Raw genomic sequence first — 20,606 nt, 5'->3', positions numbered from 1 at the left:
GTTGTGGTCAATGGGGCAGAGTCCAGCTGGACGCCTGTGTCTAGTGGGGGCCCTCAGGGGGCGCTACTGGGACCACTGCTGTTCAGTGTATTCATCAGCAACCTGGATGAGGGAGCAGAGTGCCCTGTCAGCAAGTTTGCTGATGACGCAAAACTGGGAGGAGTGACTGACACACCAGAAGGCTGTGCTGCCATTCAGAGAGACCTGGACAGGCCAGAGGGCTGGGCGGAGAGAAATTTTATGAGGTACAACAAGGGCAAGTCTAGAGTCTTGCACCTGGGAAAGAACAACTCCAAGTACCAGTATAAGTTGGGGACTGACCTGCTGGAGAGCAGCGTAGGAGAAAGGGACCTGGGAGTCCTGTTGGACAGCAGGATGCCCATGAGCCAGCAATGTGCCCTCGTGGCCAAGAAGGCCAATGGCATCCTGGGGTGTATTAGAAAGGGGTGTGACTAGTAGGTTGAGTGAGGTCCTCCTGCCCCTCTGCTCTGCCCTGGTGAGGCCACATTTGGAGTATTCTGTCCAGCTGTGGGCCCCTCAGCTTAAGAGAGACAGGGAACTGCTTGAGAGAGTCCAGCAGAGCCACAAAGATGATGAAGGGAGTGGAACATCTCCCTGATGAGGAAAGGCTGAAGGAGCTGGGTCTCTTTAGCTTGGAAGACACTGAGGTGTGACCTCATTAATATTTATAAATATATAAAGGATGAGTGTCAGGAGAATGGAGACACTGGAGCCCTGGCACAGGCTGCCCAAGGAGGTTGTGGAGTCTCCTTCTCTGGAGACATTCAGAAGTTATCTGGACGCATTCCTGTGTGACCTACTGTAGGTGATCCTGCTCTGGCACGGCAACTGGACTAGATGATCTTTTGAGGTCCCTTCCAACCCCTAACATACAATGATTCTCTGATATCAGTATGTTTAACATTTCATTTACCTGCAGTTATTCTCTTTGTCTCTCTTCCTCTGTCATCGTGTTTTATAGTATGCAGTTGGTACTGAGAGGAATGAGAGGTGTTTAATTACTTTTGATTTTAGAAATAAAAGTACCTTTCTTCTGATGTTTTTCTCCCAATCTGTCCTGTTGGTTTTGAAGAATGTGGGTATGCACTTTGCTTTCTGAAGAAGAGTGAGTTGGTACTTCTGCAAGTCTGAAGTAAATGTTATAGATATTTATGAAGTTAATATGACATTCTAAATGTTATTCTTTTAGGTGGTAATGGCAGTTGCACAGCTTTACTGGCATTTGGCACCAAAATCCGAAGCTGGTATTGTTTCTAAGTCATTGGTGCGTTTACTCCGTAGTAATAGGTAGGTCAGGTTTCTACTTTACATAGTTATGTCTACTTTTTCTGAGAGTTTTTCATTCATACTTGTTTAACCATGATTATAAGAATGTTAACTATTACCATATTAGAGATTCTTTGTAAGGAAAGGGGTAATAGAAGACACAATAATAAGATATTTTCAGAATAACTTTCTAATTCAACATGGCATTTTTGACTAGAACTTTGCAGTGAAAATTATTCTTTTTTTAAGTTGGTCACATCAAACAGACAGAAAACTTTTTGAAAAAAACCCCACTTCTGTTGAACAAGACTACTTGTCTTAGATGGGCTTGAACTTCTGTAATCCTAGTCACCTCAGAGCTCTCTCTGTAAACTTCTGCAGCTCACCTGTGGCTAATGTCTCTGTCATTTAAAAGTTAATAAACAAATAAAATTTGGCTTGGTAGAGTATTCATGCTTTTATTTCAGATAAAAATGTTCTTTCTGTGTTTGGTATTATAGTATGGTATGATTCTCATTCTCTTTATACAAAGATAAGTAAAATGGCTAAAGCAGATTAGCATGTGTACAGGTAATATATAGATGTAAACCCATACTCATGGATTGAAAGGGGTTTTTTTAAATGTTGTTTATTGCTTATTTATGCTTAAATTTCATCAAAAAAGAGATCACATTTTTCCTGTATCTCAACTAGTGCTTAAAATGGTACTAGTCTTCTGATTTTCCTATGTTGAATGGCTTGTCTCTTCTCTGTTACCAGTCTGTGTGAAACATTTTTGCTATTAGAGCCACTTTGAAATAAGCTTTTGCTGTTTGCCCTTGAAGTTATGTGCCTATGGCCTTTAAATTAATGTCAAATATGCTATAATCTAGTTAGGGTGAGAGTGCCTGGAAGAGCATTTCATAGCTATTTCCAGTCCTGGTTCATCATATGCAGCTTACTATTTCTGTGTACCTGTGTAAGAATTACATAAAAATAGGTTTAAAATATATTAAATACTTAATCTAGTTTTCTTTATAAGCAACAGCTGTAATTACCACAGGGCTATTAGACACTTTTGAATAAGAGGTCATAATGGATGTGACGATTTCTCTATTAGGATGTGATTTGCATCATGAAAGTATTCAAGCACTCATGGTTCAGAAAAATTGCATGCAAATTATTACTTGTTTTTTAAGCAATTGGTAGTGGAAATTCTGTAGTTTAAAAGCTTTACACTAGTACCCAGGTTTTTTTGCTCACTCCTGCTGAAGCTTTTAAACTAATACATTAATGATGAGAATATCCTCCAAACATGTTTAATGTTTTTGTGTTTAGAATATTACATAATTCTGTTGTCTATAGCTTGACAACATCGATTGTATTAACGTACTGCTTCTTGATAGATGGTTATGCCTGCCATTGTATACTTGTAAGTCACAGTAGACCCTGGCTCTTTTGAGAATTATTAGGAAACTTTTTAAAGACCAAAAAAGTCATAGTGATTCTTGCTAATTGTAACTAATGCAGTCATTTCCACAATACATGTGTTTTTGTTCTCAGCTGTATTATTTAAGCTGAAATATTTAAGTTTTATTATGGTGGACAAAATATAAGTTTTCTGTGAGCAACTTCTGGAGATGGCAAGATTGACAATGTTTTAAATGAATTTTTGATTTAAACAAACACAAAGCTTACAAGAGGCATTGCACAAGTAGACTGTTACTAGTGATTTTTTTACATATTGAAGTTTTTTAAAACAAAAGCGTGGTTTCATCATGCATCCTGTGAAGCAGATGATGAACATGTAGCAGCTAGCAATAATTCTTTTCCTTCTATGTTTGTGCCAAGTCAAATATATAACTAGCTTTGGGTTCCAGTAGAAGTGGACTTTTTTGACATGTTGCCTTATTCTATGTGTCTGTGATTTTGCAGAATAACTCTTGTTTTTCTTTTCGAATTCTAGGGAGGTGCAGTATATTGTTCTGCAAAATATTGCCACTATGTCAATTCAGCGAAAGGTATACCCTGTTCAGAATTTTCTAAGTGACATTTTATATGAAATATAGGCAAGCTATTTAAATATGTTTTACATTTCAGGGCTTGTTTGAACCGTATCTGAAGAGTTTCTATGTTAGATCAACTGATCCAACAATGATCAAAACACTGAAGGTAAGTTTAAAACAAATCTGTCTATGTACTGCTGGACAAATCTCTTTGCAACAGCAAGGTAAAATTTTCTTGCACTGATATGACACACAAAATTCTGTCCTGTTCCTTTTTGTCACTAAGAAGCATAGAGTTGTGGCTTTTAGTTAAGTTCACAAGTGTCCTTCTGGCTTGTCAAGCTGTCTGAAAGTTCTCTGGGCTGTCTTTTCCACTACACCTTTTGATACCTTTCAGTGATACACAGCATTACTATTTTTATCTTACCAGACATTAAAACATTGAGAGATTGGCTATTTTCATAGGAGGAAAAATCTTCTCTAGGGAAAAGAATTGAAATCACACAGTTTTTGATACCGTTAGCTTAAAAAAGCTTTTAAATCTGTTTCCCTAAGCAAAATTCTACAGTGTTAAAATTTCCTTTGAAGTTAGCATTCAACTTGAGAAGTACTTCAGGCTTTCGTCAAGGCCACATCTCAATGCATGGTTTAGACTGTCATCTTTCTATTTGCTCTAGTCTTCATCTTTAACAGACATGAAATCCTTGACAAAACAATAGCTAAAAAATTGTCTACTGTTATGTTTCTTTCCTCTTGTTTTGCTTTAGATTGTCATAGGCACTTGTATGTAGGAGTAGAAGGTACAGATTTCTTAAAGAAACATTATTTTGTCCATATTTTCATTTTACATGTTGCACTCTCATTACATCTGCAGAGTGGTGAGATCCGAGATGGCTATGCTCAACCCATCATTTTTTTTTTAATTAGTCCAACATTAAATCTATTTAAGTTTGAGGTAGTTGGAGACAACAATGTCTTCCCCACACAATTATGAAAACTGTCAGGAATAGTAGTAAGACTTAGCGTTATCCAGGTAAAGTCATTCCTGAAATAATTGAAAGTTGATATATTTAACTCCCATGTTAATTGATTATCCAGTGGTGAAGAGGTGAGGTAGAAATCATATTTTTTTCATTTCATTATTTCAGTTCTTTCTTGGTGGCTGAAAAATTTAAGACAGCTTACGCTATTATATACATAAGAAAATCTTGTGCTTTTCTCTACCCCCTACCACTAATATTTCCATCTGATCTGCTTTAAGTTAGGAGGGCAAGACCTATGGCATTGTTTCAGGTGGAGGAGCAGCCTTGAATTCATCTGCTGCACTGTTTAGATTTCTGATTTGTGCTCTGTTTCCCAACATGCTTCCCAACATGTTTCCCAACATGATTTTTCGGTTGCTACTTAGCATTGAGTTTATATTTTCATAGAGTTACCTATTTTAGCTGCAAATTCTGAGTTATAGTTAGTAGTAATCAGACCCTATAATTTTCTGTTAAGTTGAGGGGTTTTTCCCCAATTATGAATATTACTTTACATATATCTGTATTGATTTTTTTTGCCATTTTATCAACCAGTCACCTAGTATTAAAAGTTTTCATGCAGCTTTTTTTAGTCACCTTTGTCTTCATTTCTCTATAGCATCCTCTGAAAGCTTTGTCATCTGTCTTCTCAGTGCTTTCATAGTTCATCCATGAATATGTTGAAGAGCAGAAGACTAACAAAGAAATTTGTGGGATTCCATTGATAGCCTTACTGTACTAAAAAATAGTCTCTTTTTTCCCCCTGCTTATTCCTTTCTTTCATTTATCCACTTGATTTTTATGTGTGCTAGATATGTATTTTTAAGAGCCTTTGGTAACAGGTCTCATCAAATTGCTTCAGAAATACAGGTGGACTGTATCAGTTAAGTGTTCTTGTCTGTGTGCATCCAAATTAAAAAATACCAACAGATTTCTGAGTCATGACTTACCTTTAGAGAAACAGAGCTGTCTTAATACGAGTTCACTGTTGAATGAGACAGATGCAGAGAAGGCAGAGTTACTGAATGCTGTCTTTGCTTCAGTCTTTACTGCTCAGGCCAGCCCTCAGGAATCACAGATTTTGGACATAACAGAGAAAGTGTAGAAGAAGGAAGACTTTCCCTTGATTGAGGAGGATCAAGTTAGAAATCAGTTAAGTAAACTAGATATCCACAAAGCCATGAGTCCTGATGGGATGCACCAGCAAGTGCTGAGAAAGCTGGCAGAAGTCATTGCTGGGCCACTCTCCATCATCTTTGAAAAGTCCTGCAGATCAGTCAGCCTCGCCTCCATCCCTGGAAAGGTGGTGGAATAGCTCATTCTGGGCATCATCTCAAAGTACATGGAAGAAAAGAAGGTTATCAGAAGTAGTCAGCATGGATTCACCAAGGGGAAGTCATGTCTGACTAATCTGATAGCCTTCTAAGATGACATGACTGGGTGGGTAGATGAGGGGAGAGCAGTGGATGTTGTCTATCTTTGCTTCAGCAAGACTTTCCACACGATCTCATCCTCATAGGCAAGGTTAAGAGATGTGGGTAAGATGAATGGACAGTGAAATGGATTGAAAACTATATGAAAGATAGAGCTCAGGGTAGTGATTAGTGGCACACAAACTAGTTTGAGGTCTGTAACAAGTGGTGTTCCGTAACAAGGGGTCAATACTAGGTCCAGGGCTGTTCAATGTATTCATCAGCAACCTAGATGAGGGTGAAGTGTGTGCCCTCAGCAAATCTCCTGGTGACACAAAACTGGGAGGAGTGACTGACACACCAGAAGGCTGTGCTGCCATTCAGCGAGACCTGGACAGGCTGAAGAATTAAACAGAGAGAAACCTTAAGTAATTCAACAAGGGCAAGCGTAGGGCAATGAAATGCACCTAGGGAGGAACAACGGCATATATCAGTACAGGTTAGAGACTGACCTGCTGGAAAGCAGCTCTTTGGGGAAAGACCTAGAAGTCCTGGTGGACAACAGCATGATCATGAGCCAGCAATGTGCCCTTGTGGCCAAGGAGGTCAATGGCATTCTAGGGTGCATCAAGAAGAGTGTGGCCAGCAGGCTGACAGAGGTTCTCCTGCCTCTCTACTCTGCCCTGGTGAGGACGCATCTGGAGTACTGTGTTAAGTTCTGGGCTCCTTGGTTCAAGAAGAAGTAGGAGCTACTGGAAGGGATACAGCAAAGGGCTAAAGAGATGATTAGTGGACTAGAACATCTCTCTTACAGGGAAAGGCTGAGGAACTTTGGTCTTTTTAGTCTAGAGAAGACTGAGGAGGGATGTTATCAATGCTTACAAATACTTAAAGAGTGAGTGTCAGAAGGATGGGGCTGTCATTTTTTCAGTGGTGCCCAGTGACAGGACAAGAGGTAGTGGGCACGAACTTGAACATGAGGAGGAACTTCTTTACTGTGAGGGTGACAGAGCACTGGAACAGACTGCCCAGAGAGGTTGTGGAGTTTCCATCTCTGGAGACTTTCAAAACCCGCCTGTGTGCCATCGCATGCAACCTGTTCTGGCAGGGGGGTTGGACTAGATGATCTCAAGGTCCCTTCTAACCCCTAACGTTCTCTGATTTTGTGAACTTAAAACAGCCTTCGTCTTAACAGTATATGGCAAGTGTTGTATATCATCCTCTTGTTCACCTGAAACGAAGAGGCCTTTCAGGGTCTGATATTGATGATGTTGATTAACATCTAAGGAGTCTCATAGATGCAATTGTTTTTCTCCTGAGTGTAATGTCTTACTGCAGGTAATCTGAATGTAACGAACCCTTTATTTCTCCCCAAATGCGGTTGTGATTTCCGTTATTTCTTAGAGTATCACATGGTTCTCATACATTAAGGCCTGTTGTGTATTATGAGAAACCATACTGCCAGAAGTATTTCAATCCCATTTGAGATGCGATGCAACACTATAGCTAGGGCTTGTAGAAAATGCATCACTGAACCCTAGAGTCCTGCTTTGAAAACCTGTGTGTACTTGCAAAGAGAGTGCAATGCTGCTACCAGTTTATACTGACATTTGGTATATTCTGTTGAATTCTAAGTGGTATTTTTAGTAGTATTATCTTATATATATATATAACAAAAGTACAGTGTATATGTGGTACTGTTTGTAATAATTTATTACAACTTTTGAGAAACTGTTTTTTTCTTGTAGCTTGAAATCTTGACAAATTTAGCAAATGAAGCCAACATATCAACTCTGCTTCGAGAATTTCAGGTTTGTGCAAATGTGTATTCCTTTTATATGAAACACTCTCTGTTGGCCAGTTGCCGTTATTGGATATTTCGTCTAGATTCTTATAGTTAAATTTTTCAAGTCTTTTCCAGCATAAAATGTTCTCAGAATAGAGATGAAACTGTCTCATCGTAATGGATGATAGAGCTTTTTATACGCGAAAAGGAGTTTCAGTGTTTTGTTTCTTACTCTCCTTCCAGCTACCAAAACAGAAAAAAAAGCTATGGGAAACTCAGTCGTTCCAAATTCTTTTAAACATATTTGCCAATTTGACTGCACTGTAAGTCACTAGACAATAGGGTCTTAATGTTAGCAATATATGGCCATTAGCATTTATTGCTGTTTGATTAAACAGTTTTATCTCCAATATCTATATATATATCAGCAAGCTCTTCTGCCTAGATTGTGAAACAGTATCTGTCCTTCTTTCTTTCCTCTTTGCTTATGATATCTATTTTCATTGCTTCGGTTCTCTGGCTGGATTTCTCTGAAAGATACTGGTTCTCAGGCAGGTAGGTTATTCATAGTTTCACAGATGCTCCTGGTTAAATGAACTGAAACCTCTCTAAAGGGAGAGCTCCTCCAACTCCTCCAACCTTGCACATAAACTAATCGCTGTTTTGGGGTAATTGCCCCCTGCCCCAAGCTTTCTTGAAATCGTAGGTTTGCATGGCCATGGGTGACCAGAGCCAGCAAGAGAATGTCTTGTAGAAGTGACAGTGATGTGAAAAATGTGTAACTTCTGATGTGCAATGTAGCTTTCTCGATTGAATTTATTATACAGTATGTCTGTCTTATGAAGATAATACGTTAAGTCTGTGGTTGACAAGACTTATGTATTGACTAATGAAAATCCTGTTTCCTTAGACTTACGTGAAAAGCCAGGATAAACAGTTTGCTGCAGCTACAATTCAGGCCATAGGCAGATGCGCAACCAACATCACCGAAGTGACTGACACATGCCTTAATGGCCTTGTATGTTTGCTGTCCAACAGGGATGGTAAGCTAAATGTTCTGTTGTTTTCTCAGTAACTGATGGCATGAAACATTTTCTTAATGAGAGTCACAGAGAGCAGATCACATTAAAAAGTATATGGGAGTTGACTTTTACAGAATTTAGCTGACATGACTGAATGAAAACAGTGATTCTGCTGTTTCTTTTTACTTGAAGCACTTCAAAAGGCTTTCATAATCACTGGTTATTTATTTTGTCTTTTATTAGTGGAATCAATTCCTTGTGGCCTGCTCTTACATGTTTGCCTGTTTTTCCTCTAAATGCCGTAATTATTAAAGCATGCTATTGTAATTATCATAGATCACAGTAGTTTTACTCGTGTGTGTTTAGTTGCATCAAAACAATTAGCCTGTAGAGGGTGCTGGAAGCTTGGAATGTGGGTTTTTTTACTGCATGAATGCCTAACTGAAGAAACACATTAAATCGTTTTAGGATAAATGGCCCCAAATTTGACTTGATTTTGTAATCTAGCCTTCTGTTATTTTTATTTAGTGAAACGGAGTTTCAAGTCATTGGGGAACACAACGAAGAGCAGATAAAGTCAAATACAATATAGTAGTACTGTAAATCAATACCTGATAATATTGTATGTTCTTACCAGTTACCAATGAATAATGCACAGAATAAGTTAATAAGATAACCAGGAGATTCTTATATAGTCTACATGATTATGGTTAAATATTGGAAACAGAGTTAAGAAACATATAGTTAAAGATGGTAATGTTGGGAAGAAGGCAGAGTGTGGTTTTGAGGTGGCCAGGAGTAATCAGAATTGTTCAGACAACACAGATGGGATCTACTCTAAGCTTTGAAAAGTGGCATTAGTTCCTCTCTGTAGCTACTGCACATATTTTTGATGCTAATCCTCAAAAGGCCTTTGTTAGTGACATGACTTCAGCAGCACATAGACATCCTGTGACCCATTGAGGTTCTCAGAGCTTTCTCTTATTTGGTTTATCAACTACAGGTCTTTCTTCTCTCCCAGTTCACCTTGTATCAGAAATTCCTGAGAGTCATCAGTGTATAACTTGGTATTTTTAATATATGTAATTTAATATCCTAATGCCACAGACTTTATGTCCCTTTACACTTTACTGTTTATCGACTATGTTTAAAATACCTTCCCACATTGTATTATGAGGCTGCATCTGCACAGTGCACCTTTTTCTTGTTGCTTACAAAAATAATCATATTAAAAATGAAATCTTCAAAGCTTGTTCTTGATTCTGCTGAATTCTACCAGCAAGCTTCCTCTAGGTCAGAAGGCTTTTTTCAGCATCTATAAATCCCCCTTTTTTTTCTGTCTTAAATAAAATAATGAAACTATCAGTTCAGAATACTGAGATTATTACTTAATAATCCTTCCTTCCATTTTCTGTTTTGTTTTTCTTTTTGCTGAGAAGAAACTAAGGTGAGAGGAAAATACTTTTTTTCTTTTATCATAGCTTCTCAATTTAGTGTGTTCTTCGAAGTGGTATCATTTACATATATACACACATATGCATGTGCATGTATACAAAGGTCAGTCTCAACAAGATTAGCGCTCTTGACTGTTTCTAAGTGGTTTCTAGCAAATAAAACTATCATCTTGTGCTTACTGTTCTGAAAGACTGCAAAGGATATATTGGGGAACCTTTTAAACCTGGCAGCTGACAAATTACTTTACCATAGCTACAGTGTCTTTATTCCTTCTTTCAAGCAATGAATAGAATGGTATAATTTACCTGGTATCTTTCCTCAGGCGGCAGGAAATTACGAACAGTCACAGCTTACTGAACATAGAAGAGTTTTGGACATGGTAGGGGAGGAAAAAAAAGAGATTTAGCATGTGTAGGAGACTAGATTTAAGAGTGTTGATTAACCTTGCTCTCCTCCAACTTTCATCCTCAAAATGTGCAAGCAGTCTGTTTGCCATGCTACTTCTTCCATGGTTCTTCAAATTACGGAAACCATTCTGCTGCCTTTGCATAGTGTGAAGCCCAAGCTGCAAGTCCAACAGGTTCTGAGGTCCCTGAAAGCAGAGTTGGCTCTGCTTTCTCTGCACTGTTTTCTTACTATGGGGAATTCACTTGAGTGTGGAAGAGAAGTGACCAGATTAGGTCTGCCAAATCAAAATAGCATCCTGAAGAATGAGCTTGTGGCAAAACTGCCCTCTAATTCTGTGCCTTTGTTCTGGAAAGGCCTTGACTGTATATACAACCCAACAGCCAAGATGCCCTGGCCATGTCTGGTACAAGAGCTGTGCCATTAGTAATTCTGGAACTTGGGTGCTGAGAGTTAGGGTGTCGTTACACAAAACAACGTCTTCAGGAATCAGTCAAGTCAAGCTGGGATAACTCTTCACAAAGCTCTTTGAGTGGCTAATCATTGAACTTTCCAGTTTTTATGTGTGCTTCAGTGATTCAAGTGTGGTTTTATTTCTGCCATTGCCCCACCTTCCCTGGATGGGGGAAATTTGACTTTAAAGACACACTCAAAAATATGCAGAGAAAATTTTAAGAGCAGTTCTCAACATCCCCCATGGTTTCTAGAAGCCGTGTTGAGGTGTGAGAATGATTTTTCTTCCTTTGTCTGCTGAAGGAGGTGCCAAAATAAAAGTTATTTTGACTCTTTGGTGTGACATTTGGCATCTGACTGATACATTTCCTTTAAGCAATTGCCTTGATAATTTCAGCTGACTGCTGACCCCACTGTGACATAAGTCATTTTAGGTGTAAGAGACAGATGCGATTGTAGGAGGTCCCTTTTGTCTGCTTGTACTGCATATACTAGAGATCCGGCAGGTTTTTATCACATGAGTGGCTTTCATTTTCTGCTGAAAATTGCGGATTGTGTATAAGAGAGATTATAAACACAATTGTGGGATGTATAGTTGAAAGATTTTTTTTCCTACCAATCTATATAAATTTGAACGGGCCAGTTGCAGAATCACTGAAACTGTTAAGACATCAGATAACTCCTATGTGTGCATTGGAATTACTGTAAGAATGACATAAAAGAAAACCAACTCCTTGTAGTGTTCAGTTCATGTGTATTCATTTTGTTTCAAAATTCTGTGATTCTATGATTCTGTTACTTATAAGTGTGGAAAAATTGACCAGGTAAAAGGTTGGACTTCAGGCAGTTCTGAAAAGCAGAAACATAATGTTAGTCTGCATACTTATCTCTAATAATCGCCATTTAACTTTAGTTTTACCCATTTGCACAACCTAATAACTCATAGAATCATAGAGTGGGTTGGGTTGGAAAGGATCTTCAAAGGTCATCTAGTCCAACCCCATCTGCAATGAGCAGGGACATCTTCAACTAGATCAGGTTGCTCCGAGCCCTGTCCAACCTGACCTTGAATGTTTCCAGGAATGGGCATCTACAACCTCTCTGGACAACATGTTCTGCCATTTCACCTTCCTTACTGTAAAAATTTATTCTTGAAATCTGGTCTGAATCTACTCTCTTTTAGTTTAAAACCATAACCCTTTGTCCTATCACAGCAGGACCTAGTGAATAGTCTGTCTCCATCTTTTTTAAAAGTCCCCTTTAAATGTTGAAAGCTACGATAAGGTCTTCCTGAAGCCTTCTCTTCTCCAGGCTAAACAATCCCAACTCTCTCAGCCATCCTTGCAGGACATGTTTTCCATACCTCCGACCATTTTTACTCTTTCCTGAGCTGAGGACTCCAGAGCTGACATAGCACTGCAGGTGGGGTCTCAGCAGAGTGGAGTAAAGGGGCAGAATAACCTCCCTTGACCTACTGGCCATGCTTCTTTGGATGCAGCGCAGGATACTGTTGGCGTTCTGGGCTGTGAGCTCATGGCTCACATATAGCTCGTACATTCACCTTGTGTCATCCACAGGGCTGCTCTCAGTCCCTTCACCCCACAGCCTGTATTGATACTGGGGTTTGCCCTGACCCAGGTGCAGGGTCTTACACTTGGCCGTTAAGAACCTCATGAGGTTCACATGGGCCCACTTCTTGATGTCATCTGCAAATTTGCTGAGAGTGCACTTAATCACTTTAGAGCCTTGCTAGGGGTTTGGTATATTGGTATATTTCTTCCAAAAGCAGTTGATGCAGTTGTGCTGCTTTTAGAAATAGTGATTATACAAATTGTAGACTGTGGGTAAAATAGTTTTCTGTTGCACGTTTTAGTTTCTGCAGGTATTGGTTAATGTAAGTGGAAGAAAATTTGACTCACTATCAGTGGTATCAAATGTAGTATTTCAGAATGAGGCTTTTAAATATTCTTTGGTAATAAACTCCTTGCAAAGGTTTTTTTCTTAGTTTATGTTAAAATGTGGCTAAATTCTTGGTTATGAAAAAGTCTGTAATTCAGTCCCCACAAGCTACTATCACTACATTGTTAATTTTTTATACACATCATTATTTGGCAATAGAACATTGTATGACTGAATGTATTTTAGGTTTTTGAAAAGTTGTGATGCTGCAGGGTCTTCAGAGATTATCCTGCTCAGAGTAATAATTTCCATATTGCTTCAAAATTGTTTGAAGAAAACTAGCAGTGAACATTATACTAGGTTTTTACTATGACCTTCTGCAATAAGTTGCTGATACCTCTTGTAGTCATCCTTTACTTGTAGAAGAATTCTGATGAGATTTTCTGTGATATTTAGTCTTTAAGAACATGATTTACCTTATATGACCTTTTAGATGCAATTTACACCGTTTTGAAAGTTACATTCATTTATCTTTGCCTTGTATGCATTTTTTCTTTGATAATTCCTGAAGTTACATTTTTTAATTTTCTTACTGCTCATTCAGAATTTTGTCTCTCCTTTATGCTTTTTAAAAATTTTTTATTTATCTTTGAACCTAAATATGTGTCTTTTAGTTTGTGCTCATTTTTGAGGATTCCTCATGAGCACAAAGCAGGTCTCAAAAAGCCTCACTTTTTCTGGACTATGCCGATCCTTATTCTAATAAAAACTAATATTTTTGTTGTTGTTGTTGCTGCTACTTTTTGGGTATCTAGACTCATGTAAAGGGAACCATACTAGCTTAGTTGCTTAGAATTATGGTTCAATTCTTTAAATTTGCTCCCACAGATTGCATTTAAGTAGTTCCTATGGTGACACTTAATCTACTGCGTTTTATCATGATCAGTTCTACATTGTAAACAAATTATTTTCATAATAACTTCATGTCCACTCAGGTTTTTGGGTTCAGTTTTATTTTGCATAACCATTCTTCTTGTTAAATAGTATCAAAAAACACTCAGTGATGAAGGTTGTCATGTGTTGCCAGATCTAGTCGAGAGGTGACGTCCCTGCCCAAAAACAGGGAGGTTGGTCTAGATGATCTCTGAGGTCCCTTCCAGCCTTGGCCATTCTATGATTCTATGATTACAGTGTCCCCCACTCTAAATATTCCAGATTGTAACTTTAAAATTTTGAGAATTGTCTTAATATTTTAATATCTGGCAAAACACAATCTAAAATGAACTTGTAGGATTGTACAAGACCTTGAGATATGTGAAGCAGATGTCTTAACCTTGCTTCAAGAAATTAGTCTAGAAGAATAACTGAGATATCATATTGAATAAGCAATGACACAAAAAGCTGCAAGCCGGAATTTAAGCATGTCAGAGACTTAGGGCATAATGACACATACTCAGAGCTTTTGAAAAGCCTTTCTCCACAAAGAAATTTGCTTTCCAAAAAAAAAAAAAGTTAAAAATTAGATGTCTCTTGCCCATATTGTTCTTTGGAGACTTCAGCTTGCTTTGTTGCTGAATGAATGGTCCATGTTTCATATCAATTTATGAAATGTAGTTCTACCTCTCTTATGTTTAACAAATGATAGTTAGCCTTTTTCTTATGTTAAAACATGATAGTTTAGGAGAAATACTTACTCTCTTTTCGTAGTATAAATGAAAATCAGAATTATGCTGAACTCTTACAGTAGTCTTTGTTTTGGTTTCAGCTTGGGCTGTGTTTGACTTTCCTTCATTTTCCTTGCAGCATGAGCCTACTCTTGAATAGAACTTACCTCTGCACCAGTGGGGTTTTTTTCAGCTTCAAAAATTGTACATTGCGTACAAGTTGATCAGGCTGTGAATGTTACTTGTTACAGTAGTTAAGCACTCCAGTGCATGACTTTGGTATAAATCCTGTGAGAGCTTGCATGTACTAGAGATTAGGCTACAGACATTAGAGAGACCATTTAGAAGATGAGAAAGTGCAAAGGAAATGTTTACGTTTCTTTTGTTTATGAATGAGCTGTTACTTTTGACATTGTATATTTCTTTGAAAATTATGTGTGTGTATTTTTAATACAGAAAGCAAATTACCTATGAATATATGTGATTTCAATGAAAAACATGTTTTTTCACGCTGTTCTTCAGTTTGAAAAGCAAAAATACAAATTGCCATTACTAAAAGACCATTTTTAAAAAAACGTATGTAATAGGATGATATTTTTACATTTAGAACATTTCCCTGTCCTCTTTTTGCTGCTTATAACTGTATTCTGGAAGCTAAACTTGTATTATTTTGTAGAGTGGTTTTCATCTTTATTACCAAGTAAACAGAATTCAGATCTAAAAGGAAATTTTGAAAGCTGATAAGATCTTTTACAATTAATTATTTATGGCTTTTTCTTTTGCATAAATGCTTTTAAAATTAATAATTCGTTTTGTCTTAAACAGAAATCGTAGTTGCTGAAAGTGTTGTTGTCATTAAGAAACTACTGCAAACTCAGCCAGCACATCATGGTGAAATTATTAAGCATATGGCCAAACTCTTGGATAACATTACAGTGAGTATTTGTGTACGATATCTTATTTTCCACGTTGACTGATAAAAATCACACCATTTCCTCTGAATTTGGGACATAAATAGATATGTTGAAGTAATACAACATAATTTTAATTTTTTTACATAATTTGTCATGATCTTAAGGAAGAGGAAAGAGAAACTATCAGATGGCATCAATTCGTGCTACAGAGCATAGAATCATACAATCGTAGAATGATTTGGGTTGGAAGGGACCGTGGCAGGGACATCCCCCACTAGATCAGGTTACTCAAGGCTCCATCTAGCCTGGCCTTAAAAGCTTCCAGGGATGGAGCATCCACAGCCTCCCTGGGCAACTTGTTCCAGTGTCTCACCACCCTCAGGGTAAAGAACTTCTTCCTTATATCTAGTCTAAACCTGTGCTCTTGCAGCTTCCACCCATTACCCCTCATCCTGTCACTACAGGCCATTGTAAAAAGTTCCTCCCCACCCTGCTGGCAGGCCCCCTTCAGGTACTGGAAGGCCACTGTAAGGTCTCCCCATTGCATCATATCCCAAAGGTGAGAGGTTTTGATCTGCCAATAATTATTTTCCGGTAGATGCTATAAACAGGACTGTTCAGTTTCGTAGAAATACGCATTTATTGATGGTAGAGCAATACACAGTTTCTAAATCAGTGAATCCTCTGTTTTCCATAGTTGAATTTCACAAAGTTTGAAATCCTAAAACAAAAGGGAAATGTGGTGGAACAGAGCTTTAAGAGAAATTAAAAATCAAAATCTGAGTCATGTTTCTTATTCAAATACAAAATAGCAGTAATGATGCTGTAGGCTCTCTGGGATGATTGTTGTACATACTGTTTTACAGTTTTCCCTGAAATTTTTTAGTAGTACATTCTAGAAATTTATCTTCCTTGGTATGTTTAGGACTTTGGATTAAAGAATATATTTGGAAGAAGTTCATATTTATAATTTGAATGCCATATCATTATCCTGAATTAACTTGCACCTGTTATGTTTGAAAAATGGATGCATTTGTTCACAGAATCATAGAATGGTTTGGGTTGGAAGGGGCTTTTAAAGGCCATATAGTCCAACACCCAGCTGGTTCAGACACTTCTGAAAACGCTAAACATGTTTTCACGCGTGTAGGAAGGTGGTATTTGGTTTATAAAATTACCAAAGGTCTGAGTTTGAAATTCCAGTATTTGATCAAGCATTACTGGTATTCCTGAGATCTTCACAGGTATTTCAAACATTGATCTTACTATAGTAGGTGTGGCTGTCAGCTAACATAACACAGTTGCCTTGGGTTTTGTTTGCTGTAAGACACAGAGACACAAAACAAGGATCCTGACTCTTACTGACAACTCATTGGCATATGGTATACGTACATACACACTTTTGTATGCATGTTTCACACAGAGCTTTTTTCTTTCCTGACCTCTTCTATTGGGGAACATATTTCTGGGTTGAGTTTTAAATTGAAATTGAAACCTAAGGGACTACCCTATTCCTCTATGAAAGAGCATACCACTGTCTTGAAAAGACTCTTGCATTTGAACGTAGGAGAAGCAGCCAAATGATACGGTCTTGAATGAACTTGAAAGTAACTGAAGGGTGGGGCAGTGTGGACAATAAAATTCTTTGGTGCTCCTTAGAGTTGAAATTAATCTAATATTATGTAAAACACAACTGAAAGCATGAACAGAGTTGCATAATTAAACAGAAAAGCTCTTAAAGTAAAAATTAATGTTCTGATTATTCTGTGATGATTTAGGTTAGATAAATGGTGAATATGTAGCCACTAAACTAAACATAAGTCAGTGTAAACTGGATGGAATAAATTTTTGAGCTAGTGCCTCAATTTATTTCATTCATGTTGTGATAAACTTCACTTGTGTTAACGTGAGATTGTGATTGTCAGGGATGAGCTGCCTGAAAATCTTTTGCAGCGATTTTTCTTTCAGGTCATCCAATACAAAGTCTACTCATTCTTGTCTTCATCTTCTTCATCTACAGAAGCCATTTAGAAATGTTAGTAAGTTCAACTAAAAACCACTGAGCTCCTGTAAACTACTGACTCTCGTGTACCGTAAAGCTTAGGACTAGGCCCATTTCAATTTGCTCTTTAATTAATCGTTTCTTACATGTCTGAAGAGAGTGGTTAATTTTTTCCTTTGCTGTTTTGTGTTATTTCTACCTTAAACTTTTGTCTCAGGTATGTACCAGCAAAGATCTACGGCATCTATTTTGTGTCTGGTAGTTGTTGAGTACCAAGACCTGTGCGTAGTACAGCTCAATCTAGCTGTATTCCAGCTCCTTTCCTCCACAGTCTTCGAAAGTTGCACCCAAGAAACGCATATCTGACAGTGTTCTGAAGATGTTAAACCAGAGAATGATTAGATCTCTTTAAAGTTCTGGGTTATTAAAGTCTAAAAATATTCTAAAAATATTTCCATTTGGCTGTTAATGTGTTAATAACCACATCATGCTTTTACAATTTAATGACTAGGTAAGTTATGAGCAAGATGTCTAAGCAGTGCTAGTTTGTGCTAGGTGTTCACTCTGAGGGAGGTTTAGTTAGTTTTGTGTGTATAGTTTTTAGAGTGACAGGAATTTAAAAAATATGCGTATAGGAAAAGGCCATTTAAAGAAGGATACTCTTGTGTGAGTCCAAAAATCCTCTTAGTAAAGTAATCTTATCTTCAACAGCAGCAAAGCTTTAAGGAGAGGGATTTTAACAGTGGAGCAGTTTCAGTGTAATGCACCTCCAGTGTACCTTCTCAGTCGCTGACTGGAAACTTGAAGTTTTTTATCCACATCATCACACTTATTAATCTAAAAATTCTAATATCTCCTCATATTGCATATCTCTGATAAGCCTTTCTCTCTTCTCTTTGTCTTTCCTCATACCTGAGTGATTTTTGAAGTGGGGTGACCGGAGGTGCATGCAGTAATCACAGCATGAAGAAGAAATTTTATGCAGTCACATGATTTTATTACTTGGTTTGTGTTTTTTATCGTATTTTCCTGAGGTTTTCTGCCTTTTGACTTCTGCAGACTGTTGACTTAACAATTCTGTAATTCTCTGAAAATACTGGTGATTCCAAGATATCTTCCCCTGCAAATAGTTTGGGGTCCATCAATATATGTAGAATATCATTTGTGAAGTCCTGTTATTAATGTTTCAAGGCCAGCTCCATCACTTCTGCATGATTTTTAGGTATTACTAGTAAGTCATGTTTAACTGTTCAGACTGTTTTAGTTTAGATTACCTTGAATAATTTTGTGTCAGCAGACTGTCTCCTCACTAGATAGCCTTTTCTAGGTTACTTGAAAATCTCTTGAACAGCACGTTTTCCCCTGTAGGCCCCTGTGGGAGATCCAATGATTGCCTTCCATTTTAACTGGGTTTTTGTCTTTACTGTTATCTAGTCCTTTTTTATTCATGAGAATGCCTTTCCACCCTGTGAAGAATGACATTTTAAAATACGTTGTTCAGGATCTTTCTCAAAGCTTTTAGAATATTCTTTCATCAAATATGTGTCATATGGTTTACTCTTTTAGAAAATATTTCCTTCAAAACATCTGTGGTCCAGAATTGGTCTAAGTGTGAATACTTGCGAATTTAATCTGAATTAAGTTTAAAGTGGATTGGTTAGACTGCATTGATTAAAACTGGATTAACATGAGACACTTTTGTTTACATCCAAAGTATGCCTCTTCTGATTTATCTTAATTCATTTTAGCAGGGAATAAATGTAAATCAACCTAGCAAGAATTAGCTCTGAGTGAGAAGGTCTCAATGGTGTTCTGCATTTGTGTATTTCCTCATAAGAGCAAGCTGCAGTAGTCTCCAACTTAGTTTCTGCCTTTTTCTTTTTATAAAAATAACTTATGATGGTACTTTGTATCCCATAATGATTGTTTTCTGGGGGATGGGAATCTTGTAGTTCTGGCATGATTTTTCCCCAGACTTTCTTTTATAGTACTACAAAGGCAGTTTTGTTTGTTTTCTCATTGATAGCTGGTGAATTTTGAAATCACTGGTTTTCATTAAAGACTCACTCCTGGTTCCTTCTAGAAACTAGAGATGAGAAACACTGTGTGACAGGATAAAGACAGGATAAAGAGTTGGAAATTTAGAGGAAAAATAAGATAATGCATGAAACTTAGAAGATCTTAATATGTGTGGAAAAACATGTAATTTATGGAAGCAATTAAGAATGACCAATTACTGGTTTGAGTTGGGATTCTTTTAGTACAGTAGCTGACTGGAAGTTTTGGACAGTGCTCTGTCCAATCATCCGATGATAACAAATTCAAGGTCCTCTGCAGTATATTCCTATGCTTCTATGCTTATTGTTATGTTTCTAGTATAACTTCACAGCAGAGGTGGCTTGCTTTCCTTAATTTAAGGTCTCATTTCCCTTAATGTTTGGAAGGTGTAACATTCATACTTTGATTTGTATTTCAGTTCTGCAAGCTTCAGATTCTAGCCACATTCTTTTCCCTAGGATATACTTTAATAATGTATTTTTAAACCCTGAGGTAAATAATGCCTTAATGAACAATTCTCATGCTGTAATCTGTTTTTACTTGCTCTGGTATCTGTGTAGTGTTTTAGGTTTAGAGAGGAATAAGTGGTCTTTGGGACCTAGTGTCCAGGGAAACTGTACACTGAACCTGAAAAAAAATATTCAGCTTGAATAAAGCGCAATTTAAACAAAACCTGTACACTGTGTAAGAGGCGGCACTTGTCAGTGTAGATCATTTTTTGAAGGAACTTTATGTATAGAGGGTCAAATACTGGAGGAGGCCTTGAAGGTCTACCATTTGAAAATAAACAGCAGCTGTGTTTTACTCCTGTGTACCTTTTCTTTTTGCTATCAGTCTGACATTTTGCATCAACTTCATACCTCATTCCATTTCTGATTCCAAGTAAAATTTTAGAAATTGCTAGCTATGCAAAATTGCTTCTGGATGCAGAGCTTTAGACTTCATTTGCAATTTGAACATCTCCTTAGTTTGTGGCGATTGTGAGTAATCAGAATTGGTGATTTTAAGTTGTGCTTTAGCTTTGTATGTTGTGTAATAAAGTTAGAGCTAAACAGCATTAGTTTTTGAATTGTGCTGCTCTGAGTGATCTGTATAATCTTTATAATGTCTTTCTCTAACTGCTGTAATCAACCAGAGTCTTACTTAGAGGGAAGTTGGTTTCAGTTTCTTGGGTTTTAACCATTTATTTATTTTCCTCCAGAAAGGTCATACAAGCTGTTATCTGCTACTAATGCTTAAAAA

The 20,606-nt window shown here is 37.4% G+C and overlaps 1 protein-coding gene across 1 annotated transcript in view; it reads left to right on the top strand.

Annotated features, from left to right (window-relative positions):
- Positions 1-1,216: 1,216 nt before the first annotated feature.
- Positions 1,217-20,606, top strand: part of AP3B1 (adaptor-related protein complex 3, beta 1 subunit) — a 96,615-nt gene continuing 77,225 nt past the window's right edge. Inside the window, exons 1-6 of the mRNA XM_009865728.1 lie at positions 1,217-1,308; positions 3,233-3,287; positions 3,367-3,438; positions 7,455-7,517; positions 8,403-8,535; positions 15,216-15,325. Coding sequence (XP_009864030.1) covers positions 1,217-1,308; positions 3,233-3,287; positions 3,367-3,438; positions 7,455-7,517; positions 8,403-8,535; positions 15,216-15,325 — 525 coding nt within the window. The remainder of the gene's footprint in view (positions 1,309-3,232; positions 3,288-3,366; positions 3,439-7,454; positions 7,518-8,402; positions 8,536-15,215; positions 15,326-20,606) is intronic.

This window comes from Apaloderma vittatum, unplaced genomic scaffold, assembly GCF_000703405.1.
Source record: "Apaloderma vittatum isolate BGI_N311 unplaced genomic scaffold, ASM70340v1 scaffold4303, whole genome shotgun sequence".
NCBI classification, from domain to species: domain Eukaryota; kingdom Metazoa; phylum Chordata; class Aves; order Trogoniformes; family Trogonidae; genus Apaloderma; species Apaloderma vittatum.
The sequence above is the reverse complement of the archived record's forward strand: the minus strand, read 5'-3'. Positions and strand labels throughout refer to the sequence as shown.